The 20,814-nt window shown below is 33.9% G+C and overlaps 1 protein-coding gene across 1 annotated transcript in view; it reads right to left on the bottom strand.

Annotated features, from left to right (window-relative positions):
* Nucleotides 1-405: 405 nt before the first annotated feature.
* Nucleotides 406-20,814, bottom strand: part of EGLN1 (egl-9 family hypoxia inducible factor 1) — a 65,855-nt gene continuing 45,446 nt past the window's right edge. Inside the window, exons 2-5 of the mRNA XM_074223013.1 lie at nucleotides 12,879-12,998; nucleotides 7,538-7,674; nucleotides 3,026-3,093; nucleotides 406-2,021 (exon numbers count right to left, since the gene is read on the bottom strand). Coding sequence (XP_074079114.1) covers nucleotides 1,957-2,021; nucleotides 3,026-3,093; nucleotides 7,538-7,674; nucleotides 12,879-12,998 — 390 coding nt within the window. The 3' untranslated portion in view covers nucleotides 406-1,956. The remainder of the gene's footprint in view (nucleotides 2,022-3,025; nucleotides 3,094-7,537; nucleotides 7,675-12,878; nucleotides 12,999-20,814) is intronic.

Below are 20,814 nucleotides of genomic sequence, written 5' to 3'. Positions count from 1 at the left end.
CTATACATAGAGCTAAAAATAAAATTCAAACATACCTCCCATCAAAATAATATAACTTCTGGTAAGCCTAAAAAAAATAGCACTTTTTAATTGTGGCCTAATGCAATGCACTGCACTGCAGACCAACCAGATGGCAAAAACAACTTGCACTCCTGGATTAGGCTGGCAGAGGCACTTACAGTGGAGTTGTTGGGAACAGAGTTATAGAAAGAAGGGAGGGAAGAGGAACAAAATGGAACATATTTTGTAAAAACAACAATAATTCTGAATACAAGCTAGAATCCTTTCTTCAAATTCTCCTAAGTGAGATCACAATACTGAATGTTTACCCCCACCCCCCCGTCAGTTTCACTAAACAATTAAATTTTTTCATGTTTTACATGAACAATAGCAATCTTTTAATAAAAATTACTGAGCTTTCCATAGAAAAGGTTTCTAATTGAATACAAACTATACAGATGCTAAAATTGTCATAAGTTGAAATATATACAGAAATATTTCTGTACACTCACATTGTTTTGGTAAAGGAAATCAAGGACAGAGATAGAAAACTTAAGTGGGCGGATATATATATACCCATCATTCATAAGTGGATACGGCCCTGTGGAATTTGCTAATGAACACAGGAAAACATCTAAGTCCAAGACACCCATCCCAATTCATTCTTTAAACAACAGAAGGGGAGGTCTCTGTTTGATTTAATAATATTCCCTTTCTTTCTGAAAAGTAAAAAAAGAACACCAAAACATAAAAAAATCAAAGCATTTCAACTTTCTTACTTAATGTACATCTTTTGAGTACTGATCAAAGGCCAGTGTGATGTTTGGGAAATGCTTCAACAGAACAAGAATCTGAAGATTCATTGCACATTAAGCCTGTAATGATGCATTTCAGTCTCAATGTAAAAATAATTTGCCCTTGATACTATATAACAGAATCAAGGTGCTACTTATCTGTGGATCAGATGGGGCATTTAAGAGAACACGGATAAATTTAAGTTTTAGGAATGGAGACATTTCTTTTTAAACAAAGGAAATTTCAAGGTATATCTGAAAAACCTAAGAAAGCCCTTTTTTTAATCTTAGGAACTTGATGCTATGTCCCCAAAGCCAAGAATAACCTGGATATAGCCTCAAGCTCAGTGCCAGTCACTTTATTATTATTAATATCATTATTATTATCATTGTTAAAATTTAACTTAAAAAATAAAGCCCTTCCCACTCTGGATTTAACTTGTAAAACATGAACTAAAATAAAATAACTGATAAGTAGAATAGTGATTTTTTTCCTGTTAAATTTAATTAAGGACAAAGTAAAAAAATACAGTAGCAATCTTTAAGAATTCAAATTAGTTTAAGATATGACTACAAAAGAATCCGATTTTTAGCTGGTAATTAAAGTGCTCCTTTTCTGACTTTAAATGTAAAGAAAATTAAAGTTATCTTCAGTTACTGGCAACTATCATTAAATTAGGTCATTTAGGGCAAAGGATAACAATATGAAGAGGTTTACAAAAATAGATTGATGCTATTTTGGAGAATAATACTGTAATTTTTACTCAATTCACTTTGATAAATTGTACCTGGTCATACAAAAATTACCCCAAATTCAAATTTGACTATATAAAAAAGGGAGAGATGAATTGGATTCAACTGGATGATAGGTTGGTAAAATATAATGATGAAAAAATTTTATGTAGGGCACTTATTCTATGTCCAGATGTATTTGTTATTTTTAATTGCTTATATTCTTCAAATAAGCAGTCACAGGTTTGGAGTCAGTCACACAGTACAATGCCACAGCAGTCAAAATCTTCTTTTTGATGCAACACAACAATGTTGTTTTGGTTTCCGTATTAAAATGCCGATTTGTTGTCTATTTTCCTTTATCCCATTTATTAAAATTCACAAGTTAATAAACAGCATCAATGTAGGTTGTGTTGCTGGATCAAATACTCTATAAAACGTCTTTCCCAATTGAATCAGAAGGTTTATTAAGTTCAACCCTCACGCCTTTTTCACCTATGGGGGGGAGGAAAAAGAAAGCATCTCAGTTAAAAAAAAAAGCAACCAAGATTATACCTGGTTCTAGGACATTATTTCTCTACATTTAATTTTTCGGTCACATGACTGGAAAACCCTAACTTTTCAATCATTAACTTTTGAAAACCATTATTCCTTCAGAATGTTATCTCCATCACAATCAGGTCTGATAAAACAATTACTGAATCTTTAAGATTCTATAGTGTCAAAAACCCTGGATTTGGAATCAGATGCCCTAAGTTCAAGTCAAAATTCTGTCTCCTACTATGTGACTTGGCAAGTAATTTCTCTTGATCTCAGTTTCCTGATATGAATGAGAGGGGATGACCAAATGATTTCTAAGTTCCCCCTTATAATTCTTAATCTATGACCCTATGGGGGGAAAAAATCCAGTCTATTTTAGTGACTCTTAACTTCTGCCTTTTTTGAATGACTGCAAACTAGTTAAATCTTCTTCACAGTTAAATATCTGCCACTAATGGCCTGAGTAAAATATAAAAGGGGAAAGAAGATCAGAATTGATAAATATTGCTCAGTGTGGAAATCACCAGGAGGTTAATGGTAGGATGTAATTTCTCATACTACCAAGGAGTAGGCTTTTGTGAGTATTCTATGAGTGAAGTGATCCATTAACATACACACAAGCAAGCAAAGAGGTCATGTGTGTTATCACTGACCCAGAACTTAGGAATGGGCTGCAAGAATCTATCTTCATAAAAGAAACATAACTGTTATTTATTCATGATTGATTTTTTGTACACATTATTAATCAACAAAATATGACAGTTAAATTGAAATGCTGACTATTCTGATTAAATAAAGGACCTCATTGCTATAGACATAAGAATTCTCCTTTTAAATAAGAGAGAATGTAAAGTTTCAGGAAAATAACAAATAATTTTCCCCAGCTTCAATTCAGTCTATTTTCGGAAATCACTGAGAAGAAAAGTGCTAAGTTTTAAGTACAAACCCAAAGTTATTACCTGTTAGATATTTTACTTTAGCTCGTGCCCTCTCATCTGCATCAAAATACCACACTGTAATTGCGTACCTAGAAAAAAAATTTAAATGAAGGAAAAATGTGAGAATCAAATGAGATAATGCATATCAAAATAAAATGAAACTATGCAGCGATTTACAAATGCAGGACTGGGGACAGGCAGTGAGGGAGAAGTATGCCAACTCAGTAATGTTATATTTTAAATATAATTCTACTATAACTATTTTAATATTTATCTAGGAATATTAGTAGTACAATAAAAATTTATACAGCAACTTAATTCATTCAGGAACATAGCTAAGAATTGGGATGTAAGCAAAAAAGCCCTCTGAACAGCCAAAATAAATGTTGTTAAATCCATTAACATGAATATATTTTACTTATAGGAGAAATCCCTAAGAATCTCACTTATTGAAGGTATAATTTTAATAAGCTTTATCTGGCATGTAAACATTAATTATTAATTAAATGATCACAAGAGTAAAAGCAAATTACTAGAGTGAAGGGAGGTGGGAAAAGTTGTGTTAAGAAAACTGAATCTGATATTTATTAAAATGATATATGAGGAAGAATTCAGAAACATCATAAAAAAAGGAAAAGCGCATTTAGCATGAACTGCCTCTATACCTTGTGACTCACAAGGCCATCACTATATTGAAACACAGTATAACAATGGGTGATGGTCCCAAGCAATCAATTAGATTTAAATTGTGTGAAAAAGATTTTCAACAAAAAATTTTGCCATCTTGTAGATGACCAACAATGTAGGAAAATTTACTATATTTAGGAAATATTGCAAAAGAAGGTATACAATGTAGAAATAAAAAGTAACAAACTGGAAAGATAAATACAAAATCAGCACTGAAGAGTAGGGACTATTTAGTTTTGTATCCCCAGCTCAAAGCACAATGCCTGTAGACAATAAACATTTAGTATATGTTGAACTCAATTTTCTTATTTAAAATTCAGGAGACTATCAAGTAGCTTTGAACCACTGATCAAGGGAAAAGAATAATAACTGAGAGAATCAGTACTAATAAATGCTACAGAATTAGCCCATGTAAATATGTACTAAGTGCCTACTAAGTAAAGAACACTGTGCTGGTTATGGGGAAAGATTTGAAATTTAGATAAGATATAGTTTATACTCTCAAGAAACATATTAATAGAGGGATATGAGACATATAATAATAAAAAATTCATTCTAAGTAATATAGTCAAATAAAAACATATTGTGTGAAAGATGCAGAAGAAAAGTGATGGGAACGGGGAAGTTTTCATAAGTAAGTGCTAGTTTATCCAGGCTATCTAAAGCAGTGGTGACAACCTCAAAAGTAGGAAAGTGGACACTAAACAATACACAGGATTCTTGCTGGCACATATAGACTCAAGAAAACTACATATTAACAGTAATTGTTTTTTATTATATTTTCCAATTACATTTTAATCTAATTCATGCATGTCTGTTTGACCATTCTGCTCTTAAAAAAGGGTGGATAGAAATTTTAAATGGATGGGTAGGAGAATTATGACATAAAGAACCATATATAAAGTATAAGTAATCTAGCATGGGTGAAATAAAGAACATAGAGTGAAGAGCATGAGACAATACTAAAAAGGTAAATAGACTACGTAGGCCTTGAACTTTGGAAGAATCAAATCTAGGATACAATGAAAAATTACTAAGCTGGAAGAGAATGGAGAAATTATCTAATTCAACTATTTCATTTAATTATTGAAGAAACATCTTGACAGTTTGGATGACTTCTCTAACAAGACAGTGAGGGACCAGGACCTAAGACTCTGAGTCCTGAGTAGTTCAGTGTCCTTCTTTCCACTACACTACTAAGGATGCCTGGAATTGATTTTTCTATTCAATGGGCTGACTTTGGTAGCATGGGAAAGCTCCAGAATCCCAAAAAATCATTTAGTCCCACCTCCTCATTTTACAAATGAGGAAACTATTGTGACCTTGGCATATCACCTTCCTAGCTGGGAATTCCCCAAATGTTGGAGGAGGGATTTGAACCCAGGTTAAAAGATATCAGAGACAGGGTTCTTTCCACTATACCACATCCTGACCCTCTACTCAAACCATTAATCTCCCTTTGCTGTTCTACTTCCTTTTAGCTGTTAATCAAACACCACAATGGTCTACTGGCACAGTAGAAAGATCTCTGGATTGGAATTAAAGGACTTGTTTCAAAATGTGGCTCTGCCACTTAATACCTGTGTGACCTTGGATACTTGTCTGATACTTAACCTCTCTAGGCCTCAATGACTTTATCTGTGAAATGAGGAGATTAGGTTGGATAACCCTTAAGGTCTCTTCCAGCTAAACCTTGGATCTTCTTTATCTAAAGTTGCATTTTAAATTCAACCTCTTTTGGAGAGGCTTTTCTGACCATCCAAAACATCTCTCAGAAGTGAGGCTAGATGGCCTCTTTTAGTTCTGTGTTATTACAACATTTGTCCTTATGACTCATTTAATGATCATTCTACTGCCTTATATTTTTAGTTACCTTTTAATGTGTGAATACATTATCTTTCTAAAGAGGCTGAAAAAGACCATTATTTCCCAACATCATAGTGTTTTTCCAAGTCTTTCTCTGACTCCCATGACACATGGTTCATAGCCCTCCCACTCACTTGCAAAATTTAGTATTAAAGAAACCAAGTGTTTGGTACACAACAAAGGTTCTTACAGCTGAAATGAAAGTAGGTAGAAGAAAGATAGAAACGTCTCAGACCTTTCTAGAAGAAGTGCCAAGGTATGAGGGTAAAGCCTTGTGCTGGGTATTATTGTCAATCCTGTATATTATTTTCATTATTTCTATTGTTATTAGTACTGTGATCTTACTGTATTTTTTAAGTTGCATGAAAAAAACCAAAAAAAATTAAAGTCTGGGGTATTAGAAGATTCATAACCTTCTAAGGCTACCTTTAATTTTAAGTTGGCTAAACTATTTTCTTAGTATAGTTACTCCCATTGAAATAATTTTCCCTATAATAATGCCACTTTTACAAAATTAATTTTTGATGCCAACATTTTAACTCTTTAAATATGATGAGATAGTTATGGAATGATGCCAAGAGCATACAACTAAGAGTCAGATATGAGTTTCTGGCTTGGATCTGCCACTACTAAGTAAAGGTTAGTAAGCCCGTGTAATCAAATTTTTACTTTTCAGGTCTCAGTTTTCTCATCTACAAAATGAGAGTCAGATATTCCACACCTCTCTTCTTCCTGTTGTTGTTTGTTCTTCATTCTTGAAAAAGACAGCATGATATCAGGGAAGTGATATCAAGACAAGCACATGAACTGGATTTGAGTGAGGGGAGGCTGTGCTGAGTTAACCAACCTCACTTTCTCTTCCAGAACTATCTGGGTCCAGTGGCCAGATATGAGTCAGGATGAAGCTTTTCTCCATGTAGGAACTTAATATAAGCTAGTTTTTATTAAATGCTAATTGATCTGACTGTGCATAGGCTGCTCTCCATTTCTGACATGCATGTTTCATTAGTTAGGTCCCCTAGCATTCTTCCAAAGCTTCATTCAAGCACCACCTCTTGCATCAACTCCAGCTGCCAGTTCCTCTATGTTTCTTTTCTTCCTGAAATTACTTTGCATTAATTTTTTTCCTATACATATGTTGTATATACTTAAATGTACAGATGCTATTTCCCCTTTTGGATTAAAGTGCTTTGAAGGTTGTTTAATTTTTGTATTTATATTACTGGCATCTTACACGGTAATAAAGCACATCGTATGTGGGAGCTTAATAAATGCTGACTGAACTGCTGAGCACTACCAAAGGAAAAGTAGAAAAATTTTCTGGAACAGAATAGAATGCAGCAGATACCCAGAGATTTATTTTTAAAATTATTCCCACAATTTTTATGATTTCTTCCTCACCTTCACATCTGCCATTCCTCCTCTCCAGCCTAATCTGTTTTTTCCTATTTCAAGCCCCATCTTTACTTTTTTTTCTCAATTTTCACCATTCTTTCTTATCTTCCCATTTTAACTGCTATGTCTTCCTTATTCTACTCTTCCACCCAAGCAGAAAGGATCCACCAGTCAGTAGATGAAATACAAGGAGACTTGGGGACCTGCCATATATTTAAGGAAACTTTATGGCAGGGAATAGAGATGCAGGACAGGAGAGACTGCAAACTTCATTTCTTTATTACTTAATCAATTTCTTTAATGAACTAATGAGTAAATGAGCATATATATACACACACACACACACACACACACACACATATATAAACTGAAGCAAAGGATACTGAAGAAAAATTTAACTACAAAATTTGTGTGAAAGTAATAGAATGTACACAAAATTGCCTCTATTTAAGAAAGTCCACAACAACTATGTAGCATACTAAGAAAAAAATTACTTTAAGTCATCCATAAGGTGGCTTCATTATTCCCCCCTCCAAAGGAAGTTTTTTAAATCCTATGCCATAGCTTTCTTAAAAGGAATACTACCTTGTAGCAAATGCTGGTTGCACTTCATGAGGGTTGCGTCGGTCAGACCAGAAAAAGAGCAGTCTATCAAATTTGGGTTCAATGTCAGCAAACTGGGCTTTGCCTTCTGGAAAAATTCGAAGAATACCTCCACTTACCTAGGAAAAAATATTCACCATAATTAAATTAAGTCAACATTGGCAGTAATTGTTTTTAAAATCCTCACAGGTTGTATATCTTCTGCACAGTCCAAAAGCTACAAGTGGCTACAAGACTGAGTGACTCTGATCTAAACAAGAACCAAGAAGTTTTATTTTAACAGGAATCATTCAAGGAGTTCTCAAACTGTAGAGATCTCTCTCTGGAAAATTACTCTTTTTATACATATTTGTATTAGCTTCAATACAGTAAGAATTTAAGTCATTACTATTTGTAAGTCACTTGTGGGGCCAGCACCACAAGATGGCACATTCTCTTGCATCTCTCCCTCTTCACTCACTTCACTTAAATTCCAAACTCTTCATGTTCTCCAAGTCTATCACTTTCTGCTCTGCCCTCCCTTTCCTATCTTCCTATCTTGATCCTATGATTAATTAGTTCATTTCATATACTCTTTAAGTCCCTACTAAGTGGAAAAGGCATGCCTCTGGGGTCAAGAGTCTAGGCAAGAAGCATTCAAGGCAGATACTGTGCTAAATATTGAGGTTACAAAGAAAGGCAAAAACATTCCCTGTCATTGAGGAATTTCCCAGCATAATGAGAACAACAACATGCAAAAAAATGTACATACAAGATATATACAAGATAAGTCAAAGAACCTATTCCACCTCTGAAGCTTACTACCTATGTGACAAGTCATTTAATTTCTTCGGACTTCAGTTTTCTCAACTGTATAATTAGATAAGACTACATGTCCTTGGAGGTCTCTTCCAGCACAAGATCCTATTATTATACTGCTTTGAGCATTACTCCAACTACACTCTTAATGAGAGATAATATTAAATTTCTTGCTTTTTTTAACCCTAAGGTCACTCCCACTATCTGCCTTTCACATTCTGCTCCTTTGCTGTGGAAAAAATCATACAAGCATGTCAACCAGTTTTCCACCATGATCTCCATCTCCTTGTAGTCCATACTCTCAAAAGAGCTCCACATCTTCATCTGTTAACTTCTTTGTTATAGTCTAAAGAGGTGGTCTTTCTCCTTTGAACCCTTCTCTCTCTCTCTACCATGAGCTTGCCCCCTTTGATTAACTTTTCCTTCTCCATCCTTTTCAATCTCCTCCTATATACAGGGTCCTTCTTCACTGGTTACACATAAACCCAAGGTTTCTCTAGACCTTAAAAAAAAAATTTAAGCTTGCCTTTCCTTCAAGCTGTTATATCCTCTCTTTCCCAAATTCTAGTATTTATATTTAGTTTTTTTCTTACCACCTACTCAACTTTTCAATTCCTTGTAAACATCATTTCCAATCCCACATTTCTCAGAAACTATGCTCTCCGTGTTGTTGTTCAATTATTTCAGTCATGTCTGACTTTGCAATCCCATTTGGGGTTCTCTTGGCAAAGAGCTGGAGTAGTTTGCCACTTCCTTTTCCAGATGAAAAACTGGGACAAACAAGGCTAAGTGACTTGCCCAAGGTCAGACCAGCTGAACTTAGGAGACTATCTGACTCTAGGTCCAGTCCTCTATTCACTGAACCAAATTACTGCCCATTCTTGCCACAGTTAGCATTTTTAACTGTTAAATCCATTAACTTACACTCAGGTTTCACTTGCCTAGATAGCTTTGTATTTTCTGAAGCTGTCAGCAATCACTTTTGTCTCACCTTTCTGCCTTCCACTTCTTCCCTCTCCCTAATTTGGCATGCATAATATGGCAATCTTTTCATTCTCCTATCTATTTGATTGCTTCTCAGATTCCTTTGCTGGGTCATTATCCCCTAAGTAAAGGTATTTCCCAAGGTTCAGTTCTGTCTTCTGCACAGTTCAAAGGCTACTTCTGTCTTCTTCATCTTATATCTGCCATTCCTCCTCTCCAGCCCTTCTGTCTTTTCTCTACATTTTTTTTCCATGATGATCTCATCCATTCCCAAGGATATGAATACTGGCTCTAAGCCTTCTATACATCAAACTGTAATTTTTTTCCCCTAAATTCCACTGTCACATCTCTGACTGATAAGACATCTTTACCTGAAAGTCTTAACATCTCAACCTCAATGTGGACCCAATACAGAACTCAACTGCCTTCAAAATCCCATCCTTCCTCCAAACTTCCTGATATCTGATGATGGCACCAGAATATACCAGTTTTCTAGGCACCCAGGTTTATAACCTTAACATTCCCTCTTCCGTATCTCCCAGATGTCAAATTCTGTAGGTTGTTTTTCTACAACATATCTCTCACACACCCCCTCTCTTTCCATTTATATAGCCATTACCCTAGCTTCAATCCATGTCATTTCTCAGCGCAACTATTTTAATAGTCCCCTAATTAGTTCTCCCTGCTTCTTGAAAAATGCCCAGGTTTACTGGAATACACTGGAATAAAATACACTATATCTATTCTCTATACAACTGCCCTAATAATCTGTCTAAGGCACCGACTAGGCCACACTGTTCCCATGCTCAAAAAATCTTCCCTTAAGAGCCAAATAAGAATAGTTCTAGTTTGCCATCTATTAATTATAATAATATAATTCAATCTGCTTCTTTAGTACAAAACAAATAAGCTAGTAAGCTAGAATCTTCAAATTTTAAATGAATTCCTGGTAATTTGTTTTAACCCTTAGACTCTGGGAAATGTACTTATTTCCCCAAACTCAGAAGATCATTCCGAAAATCATTACAGAAATATTAAAAGGTGACACAAAACATCAAAATTCTTCCAGCAATGAAATTACCTATTTTTTACTATATATATATATACTATATATTTTTACTATATATTTAGAAAAAAAATTTTTTTTCAACTAGTTTTTTTAACAAAGATTTCTAGACTACCATGACTATGCTCCATCACAGCTTTGAAATACCTATAAGAATAGGATTTTCTACTGTATATGTATATGTATACACTTGTATTTGAAGCAGCCTGGAGTCAGGTGTATCCGAGTTCAAATCCAACATCAGACACTAACTAATTGGGTGATACTGGACATGTCACTAACCTGGGCCTGACTCATTTCCTCCATGTAAAAGGGGACAGTAATAGTACCTACCTGATAGAGCTGAGGGCGGATGCTTAATAATAAATGCTTGTTTCCTTTCTTCCTTCCTATACTGGCAGGTTAAGTTTTCTTTCTTTCTTTTTTTTTTTAAAAGATGGTAAAACTTGCTGGGAAAAATGAAAAGCAGTTTGGGCAGAAACAAGGCATAGACCAACATCTCACATCATATGCCAAGATAGGGTCAAAATGGATAAATGACTAAGACTTAAAGGGTGAGGTCCTAAGTAAATTAGAGGAGCATGGAGAAGCATACTTGTCAGATCTATGGATAAACAGAGTTTATAACTAAACAAAAGATAGAATTACCAAAAAACAAGAGAAATTATTATGCTTACATGAAATTACATGAAAGGGTTTTTTTGCACAAACAAAATTAATGAACCAAAATTAAAAGGAAACTAGAAACTGGGGGAAATAATTGTAGTAATTTTCTCTGATAAGAGTCTCATTTCTCAAACATATTGGGAAATAGTCAAATTTATGACAATAAAAGTCATTTCTCAGTTGATAGTCAAAGGATATGAACAGACAATTGTCAGAAGAAATCAAAGGTATCAGTGGTCACATGAAAAAATGTTAAATCACAACTAATTAGAGAAATGCAAATTAAAACAACTCTGAGATATTACCTCACACCTATCAGATTAGCTAAAATAAAAGGAAAATGATTCATGCTAGAGGGGATATGGGAAAATTGGAACACTAACACACTATTAATGGAATTGTAAAATAGTCCAACTGGTCTGTAGAATTGGAACTACGCCCCAAGGACTATAAAACTGTACATACCCTTTGACCCACCAACACCAAGAAGATCAAAGAAGAGGGAAAACGACCTAATTATGCAAAAATATTTATTTTTGCTATTTTGTTCTATTATGTGGAGACAAAGAACTGGAAATTGAGGGTATGCCCATCAATTGGGGAATGGCTGAACAAGCTGTGGTATAGGATTGTAATAGAATACTACTGAGATAAAGGAACTAACAAACAGGATCAGTGTCAGGAAAAATATGTGAAATCTTAAAGGAATTGATACCAAATGAAGTGAGCAGAACCAGGAGACACGTACATAGTTAACAGTAATATTTTAAGGAAAATGATGAACTCTGAATGTAAACTTAGGATTCCTTTTTTTTTTAAAAATTTCATTTTTATTGGCTTATTTTGTTTTTGTTTTCTTTTGCAATATGGCTAACATAGAAATGTTTTGGATGACTTCCCATGTATAATCAGTATCAAATCGCTTGCCTTCTCAAGAAAGGGAGAGAGGTGGGAAGGAGGGAGAGAATTTGGAATTTGATTTTAAAAACAGAGTTGTAAAATTTTTTTTACATGTAATGGCAAAATATTAAATTTAATAAAAATAAAAATATTTTAAAGTCATAAAAATATTTAAGTCTTTTGGAATAGTGTTTTTTGTTTTTAAAACTACTAAGTGAACTACTTGCCTTCTTAGAAGTTCTCTGCTAAGAAATAACCACTTCCTCCAACTTCTGGTAAAGTCACAAAGAGAGTTGTTTAAACATTTAAATTTAAGTGAAAAGCAAGATCAATATTTAAACAGAATGTTTTTTTTAAATCTTTAAGGAAAACAAATACATTAAGACTATCTTTATGAGACTGACTATGCATTGCCAAATTATAAATGTTAAAATATAAAAAGGTAACCTGTCTCCTCCCATTCTTCCAAAAAAGCTTATGTCTGTAAAACAGAGGTAGACATGACAAATAACTTTTAAAACAAAAAATAAAATCCAAGCAAGAAGAATAGAAACAATAGCCCTAAAAATCACATATGTATTTAATATACTTTTGTTTCTTTCGGAAAGCCCCAAGAATTTATAAAAATGGTTCTCATAAGGTAACTTCTGGGGAAAGTTATTTAATTTTGGATGAAAACTGGCTATTGAGTTTCTTTTATATCTACTGAGAATAAAAAGGATCATTGTGTGAAGTGTGCCAATTTCTATGATAAAAATAAACTTATGATATATGTATATATATGATTATAATTATATAATTATATATATATATATATATGATTATAGCTTAAGAATCTTGATTAGGATCTAGTCTAAATACCTATGTTTCTGAGAGAAATGTATTAAGACTTAGAATCAAGTTGCATACCTTGGCATCCCAGTCTTTATTAAGATAATATATACACGTGACACATCTTCCATCTCCATTTGGATTATCAACATGTCGCACATAACCTGTTCCATTGCCTGGATAACAAGCAACCATAGCCTATGGTGAAAGAAGAAGAAAAAAAATCAACATATGATTAAAGGGAGAGAGGTCAGTCAACCTTTAAAATAAGAGTTCCTCACTTGTGTATTGTGAACTATTTCTAAATTTCTCTCTCTAATCACCACCATACTTCAAAAATACATAATAAAACTCTTGCAATCTGAAGTAATTTTAGCTAATATTTGGAAAAACACAATTGCCACAATGAATTAGAGCAATACTCCTTTCAGGTTCAGTATTCTGACTGAGTGGAATCAAAGGATATTTTGTAAAAGAACATAGTATTTACCTTTCATAATGTCAAACATTAAGTCATTCAACTCAAATGATATTTGAAGACTCACTTATGTTTAAATATATATTTAAAACTTACACAATAATATAAAACTTGCCCCAAAATAATAAATCACAAAGAAGAAAGTAACAATATAAGAAATAAAAACTTAATATCCAAAATGTATAAAGAATAGACATAAACATGTAAGATAAATACCAAAATTAAATTTGATAAATGGACTAAGATAAGGAACAAATTATTTAAACAGAAGAAAATATAGAAAGTATATCACATAGAATACGTATAGCCTCAAATAAGAATTAAAGAAATGTAAATTAAAATCATTTCAACCAGGTATACCTAGTAACTTCTGGTGCACTTATAAATCTTTTCACTTTTTCTAGAGAGCAATTTGGTGGTAGGTAATGAATGTCTTATAAAACCACTTCTATCCCCTGACTCAGTAATTCCATTTTGGGGATTATATCTCAAGGAATTAATCAGAAAGGCAAAAAAAAAGGCAATTTATAAAAAAATATTCATAGGGTACTACTTTTATAACAATAAAAACCTGGAAACAAGCCAAATATGCCCCTAAAGAGAGGAGTAATTTGGCAATCTATGAAAGGAGTAATATATGATGCAATATTAGAATAGTATTTTTTGAAAACTAATTTACTCACAATACATTCCTCAGTTTTGAAATATGCTAATCTCTAGAAGAGGGAACACAAGGGACCTTTGGTACAAAAGGTACAAAACTTCACAAAACTGAAGAAATTAAAGCTATTTTCATATATACAAGGTTATATTTAACATTAAAGGAAAAGTTATCATAATCAGCATTTAATTAGCATCAAGCAAAATATCATTTAGGGAAATGCCTGATTGTTTTAGAAAAAAGGAAACATAAATGATATATGAAAATATGAATAATATATACATTCATTCATTTCAATATAAGGAATAGTGGAAATGTTAAAGGTAATGTAGAAATGAATTAAGACATAATAAATATTTACTCTATGAGGTATGTATCCACAATGAGATCACACAAAAAAAGTATATGTATAAAAATATAATAATTCTTTTCACTGTGGCAAAGAAACAGAAATTTGGGGGATGTTCACCAACTGGGGAATGGCTAAATAATTGCATATGAATGTGTTGGTGTACTATTATTGTTCTATAAAAAATGATGAGGGGGATGGCTAGGTGGCGTAGTGATAAAGCACCGGCCTTGCAGTCAGGAGTACCTGGGTTCAAATCTGGTCTCAGATGCTCTAATAATTATCTAGCTGTGTGGCCTTGGGCAAGCTATTTAATCCCATTTGCCTTGCAAAAAAAACCCCAAAAAACTAAAAACTAAAAACTAAATAAAAAATGAGGGAGGGGACTTCAGAAAAGTCTGGAAAAGACTTGGATGAACTGAAGCTAAGGAAGTGAGCAGAACCAGAAAAGTATTGCACACACTAACAGCAACATTGTGTGATGAGCAGCTATGATGAACTTTTTTTTTTAGGTTTTTGCAAGGTAAATGGAGTTATATGTGGCTTGCCCAAGGCCACACAGCTAGGTAATTATTAAGTGTCTGAGGCTGGATTTGAACTCAGGTACTCCTGACTCCAGGGCCAGTGCTCTATCCACTGAGCCACCTAGCTGCCCCTATGATGAACTTTTAATAGAAAATACCATCCCCATCCAGAGAAGGAACTATGGAGTCTGGATGCAGATCAAAACCCACTATTTTTAATTTTTAAAATTTGCTTTATGTTTTATGTTTCCCTCTCGTGTTCCCCCCCCCTTTTGGATTTGATTCTTCTTTTACAAAAGGATTAATATGGATGTGTTTATCATACTAGAATGCTTTCTGTCAGGGGGAGTGAGGAGAGAAGAGAGGCATAAAAATGTAAAATTCAAAACCTTACCAAAAAAAGTGATGGTTGAAAACTATCTTTGTATGCAGTTGTAAAAATAAAATTTTTTTTTTAAAAAGACATAATGCTTCAATGTTATTTTATTTGCTTTCCATGAACTTATTACTTTCCTTTGGTCATCTTCTCCATAACCTGTTTTCATCTATTCTATCTTCCCAGTTTCTATTAAATAGTATGACAGGTAGCATAGAGTACAAGTGGTACTCGAGAACATCAGAGGTGAAAGGGGATTGCTCCATGGCAGTCTGAAACAAGAGTGAAACGAAAGATTTCAGGAGTTAGGGATGGGAGGGGACAAAGAAGGAAAAACATGAAAAGGCATAGCAAGTTTGTGGTATATCCCGGGAAAGGTAAATAGTTTAGCTATAGAATAAAAAAGAGAAGAAATGGAAATAAGGCTGTAAAGATAGGTTAGATAATGAAAGGCCTCAGATGTCAAGCTAAGAGACAAGACTTCAGAACTATGGATAATGAAGGGTCAACAGAGGGTTTTTTTTTTCATTTGTTTAAACAGGGAATGGATATAGTTAAGAGCAATGTTTTGGGAAACTAAATCTGACAGCAGTATACAGGACAGATGAAAAGCAGATGGAGACTGAACTGAACTAGAGTGGTGAATGTCACTGGGAATTGAAAAGAAGAGACAGATATGCGAGATACTGAAATGGGAAATGAATTTGTTTTGAGACATGTTAAGCTGGAGGGGTTACAGAGTTTAAAAAAATTTATATAGGGACTTATAATTTCAATAGTGTAGGGTCTTTTGGTGACAAACTTCCTTTATAATGCAGTGCAAGGACTTCTTCTGAACAGTTTTAAACTTTTGTAGAGCACTAGGAGTTATATGACTTGCCCAGAATCACAGTCAATATTAGATACAGAATCTGATACCAGGTATTCCTAGTTTCAAATCCATTAAAACAAACTATAAATTTATTGCAATGATATTATTCTTTTTTTTTAAATGGCTGGTTACACCTTCATGTACCCACATTTATAGTCTTACCTTTAACTCACTTTCCTCTCTAACTCCCACTCCTTATATCCAATCAAGTTAGGTTCAGCAAGCTCCACCTCTGCAAAATCTCATATATGCATATCCTTTCTCCCCTCTCAGACTTCCACCACCCTCTCTCATCATTTTCCTGGACTTTTGCAACAGCTTTCTTTCAAGTGATCTCTTTAGCCCTAGAGCAAAAGTTCTTAACCCTTTTTCTATCATGGATGCCTCTTCAGCAATCTAATGAAACTTATGGACTCTTCAGAATTATGGTTTTTAATGTACAAAATAAAATACATAGGATTACAAAGCAAATAAATTATGGTGAAATAGTTGAAACATCTTATTTTAAAGTTCACAAAGTTGTTCTTAATAAAGTTAAGAAACTCTACTGTAGAGAGAGCCTCTACAATTGTTCTTTCACTTTGCTGCCAAGGTCATCTCCCCAAAGTACAAATCCACACATTATCAATTATCAGTTCCTTGCCCCACACCTTTTAGTGGCTATCATTTTACCTTTAGGATAAATTACAGACTCAACCTGGCATTTAAGCTGTTGTGTAATCTAGCTTCAAAACTACCCTTCTAATAATTTTATATCAATCATTTAACAAAAATTTATAAAGCAGCTGACTATATGGCAGACCCCCAGAGCTGGGCCCAAGTGATACCAAGACAAACTCAAACCAGTTTCTCTTCTTAAGAAATGTTCAGGGGCGGCTAGGTGGCACTGTGGATAGAGCACTGGCCCTGGAGTCAGGAGTACCTGGGTTCAAATCCGGCCTCAGACACTTAATAAATTACCTAGCTGTGTGGCCTTGGGCAAGCCACTTAGCCCCATTTGCCTTGCAAAAACTTAAAAAAAAAAAAAGAAATGTTCATTTTCTGGGAAGAGAAAGTATGACCATATATAGACATACATATAAGGTTATTTTGTGGTGAGGGAAGAGGGGAAATCAGCCAAGGACTCAAGTGGGCAACGCCACTCCCCTTTATTAAAAACAACAACAGCGGCAAAGAAACCAAAAACAAACCCATCCTGAGTGGGGTTAAATGTTGCCTTCTCTAAAACTCAACAGATCCTATGCTCTGAGCATTCCTTAGGTTGCCATTCAGGCCTGAAATGTTCTCCAGGTCAGTTTTTCACCTTCAGGATTTAAGTGGGTGCCCCTTTCTCATATGCAGTCCTCTTTGATTTCTTGAGCTCACCAGTCCTCTTTTTTCCCCTCTAACTTTTCTAGAGCACTGCAAGCTCTGACTCCTTCAGTCTCTACCTGTCTTTTTTTATGTGTTTACCTAAGTACATGCTGATTATGATCAGGATGCCATGAGTTCTGAGAACAGAGTCTAATTCATTTTTTCATTTTGTATCCACAGTACTCTGCACATTGAGAATATTTTATAAATGCTTGTTGAATGGCAGGCATTCTCTTCATTATTGTGTTAATCTGAAAAGTGCCCGAGATCAAATTTTTGCCTTTAATTTATCTAATGATGAATTTGAGACATGTTAAACTGGAGGGGTTGGTGAGTGAGTTTAATAAATTTAAGATAGGGAATGGACACTAAGAATACTTCTTAATGCAGAGTTCCGCAAGCCTCAATATCAAAATTAAAATGTTTTTTCATAACTGATATTCTATGCTACTTCACAAGGAATACTTTTAGGAAATATGGATTTATGATCAAGCAGTAAAGACTTTCCAAGTGCAAAATTAGCTGAAGTGTCTTCAAGTCATCCAAGAGAGTTAGCCAGATCCTTAAGCTGCCTATAAAGATTGTTCACACATCATTATTTAATTTTAATCAATGATAAAAGATACCACATTTAAAAGACCTATGGCAAATTATGGATGATAACAAAAAGTCAGTATTGCCTGCTAAGTCTGGCTTTATGCCTACTGAGCATAAACACTTATCTTTGTGGTGCTTTAGGAGTGATAAATAAGGAGCAACTCAGTCACTGTGGATAGAGTACCAGCCCTGAAGTCAGGAGGACCTGAGTTCAAATTCAGCCTCAGACACTTAATATTTACTTAGCTGTGTGATCTTGGACAAAACACTTAACCCCACTGCCTTGCAAAAAACCAAAAGGAGTAACAAGCATAAATCACTGTCCTTAGTCCTGTATAGACTAAAAAGTAATATATTAATGAAAAGAATAGCCTGGAGCATGAAGAGTTAGAAATAACATCACATTGAGGAATAGTTAAAGAACTGAGTAGTTTGGGTTGTAAGAAAAGGGCAGAGGGAAAAATTACCAGGCTACTCTGTGGGAAAGGGGCTAATCCAACCCACTTTTTTTTAACTACAGAGAATCAAAAACAAGGATAATTCTTATTTTTTCAATAATTTATTCCATTAATTTAATGAAGAAAATGGGGGGGAGGGTCTACTAAGATTTACACTATTATATACATCCTAAGTTTTTCACATTGTTATAAGCAAGCAACGCATAACCTTTGAAAGTGCTGATCTTTTTTGTTTATATTTGAGGGTAGGGTAGAGACTCTCCCATCTATTAAAATACATGTACCCCAACATTTTATTAGAGGACTTCACCAAAGAACTCTGCATAAACCCATTATATACCTTCATAAAAGTACCACCTTACAGGTTATCAAAACCAAAATGCCATAAAAATAAGCAATTTTAGAAACTCTCTTAATTATAATTTCCTTCTCATAGTAATAAACTTGATTTTAATGCATTTTTAAGTATTCTGAAGAAATTTTTTGTAGAAATAAAATGCCCCCTTGAAAATTATATATGCCATATTTTTCAAACAATTCCTTCAAACTACTGAAACCTAAAGCCTGCATACCAGAAATACTGTCACAATAAAAACCAGAGCTCTGAACTAACTTTATCTCCGAGTAAAATCTTCAAAACAATAGGGAAAGGGGGTCCTCAGGATGTGACATGAATTCCTGTACCTTTTGCCCATAGAATAATCATTTGCCAGAAGCAACTTATTCATTATTTTTCTCTTGAATTTACTATATTATTCTATTATTTTAAACAACTAGGTCAGGTGGTAGTCACTCAAAGAAGCAAATGGTATGATATCCCATCACATCCATGAAAATTAAAAGTTCTTTGAGTGTACATTCCACATTAAATCTGAATATATTTATTCATTACAAGTTAGTTCATCAAAGTCCTTGTAAAATTGATCCATTTTAATTCAGTGGAAAGCTGTGCTGTTACAAGAAAGGAACATGAAACTATTTCTATTTGTAGTTGGACAACCTTGGTTTAAATTATGTCATTAACCTTACTAGTAAAATGAGAGGTTTAATTCATTGATCTCAAAGATTCTTTCCAGCTCTAAATCTAGGATCATATTATGTCTGAGGCAGGATTAGAATTTAAGTCATCCCAACTCCAAGCCAGTATTCTATCACATAAAAACTTACTATTCCCAGGAGGCCTTTTAGCAAACTGAAGAAAGAAAATCTAACAATATCACCTATATAAAGATAAATAAACTGCCAGTAAATATGATATTTATAGCATGTAACAGATAGTAGAATTGAAAAGCACACCAGATTGATCTGGATTCAAATTTCTGTTCTAGTGAAACAGAAGGTATTGTCTCAGGAGCAGGAGTTTTTAATGCCATGTTTTAATCATATTAGAAACTGGTTTCCTTTGATAATTATTAACTATGCCTTCAGGCTAGTCACTTTTCTCTCCTCTGGATCACAGTTTCCTCATCTGTAACACAAGAAGGCTGAACTAGATGATATCTGTGATCTCTTCTAGCTCTAGTTCTACAACCTTATGGTCTATATATAAATCTATAAAACCTAAGAAGAAAGTCAATGTTAACAGTAACAAATGGGACACTGTTTTTAGTAGAAAATAAGCTCATTGAGATGGATGAGCTGTGTTATAAATGTCTCTAAATATCTTAAGAAATACCATGAGGAAGACAAATTACATTTGTTCTGTTTGGGCCCCAGAAGCTGCAAATGAGGAGCATCAAGTGAAAAGTTCACAGAGGCAAATTCTGGATTGATGTAAAGAAAATTTTTCTAACAGAGGAATCAAAAAAAAGTAATGAGTTGTTTCAGGGAGGTTCCACTTCATTTGGAAACATTCAAAGCAAAGAGTAGATGACCAAGTATTATCAGGTATGTTTGAGGAGGAAAGGGAAGTTCCCTTTTTTTATTTATTTTTTTGTTTTAGTATTAATTGGGCTAGATGCCTGTGAAGTTCCTTCCAATTCTAAAATTCTGTAGTTCTGGGCAATCCAAAATTTTGGTCATCTACCTTCCTCCCAGGAGCTAATTTCTATACTCAAATTTTAATAAATGCTTACAAAAAACATTTTTTGCATTGCATCAACTTTTTATACAAAAATTAAATCCTTTAAAATTCCTTATATATAGTAATTTACTGATTTTTGGAGGAAAGTCAAAACTCCAAGAACAATATTAACTATTTCATATTAATTTCAACACTGACATTTTAAGAGCACCAATCAAAATTTGTAATGATAGCTTGCTTATTTTTAGCACTGGTATAAACTGAAGTAAATCTTGCCATCAAAGCTATTATAATAATAAATGGAATATCTGAGTTCAAATCCCT

This window comes from Macrotis lagotis, chromosome 2, assembly GCF_037893015.1.
Source record: "Macrotis lagotis isolate mMagLag1 chromosome 2, bilby.v1.9.chrom.fasta, whole genome shotgun sequence".
Lineage (NCBI taxonomy): Eukaryota > Metazoa > Chordata > Mammalia > Peramelemorphia > Peramelidae > Macrotis > Macrotis lagotis.
The sequence above is the reverse complement of the archived record's forward strand: the minus strand, read 5'-3'. Positions and strand labels throughout refer to the sequence as shown.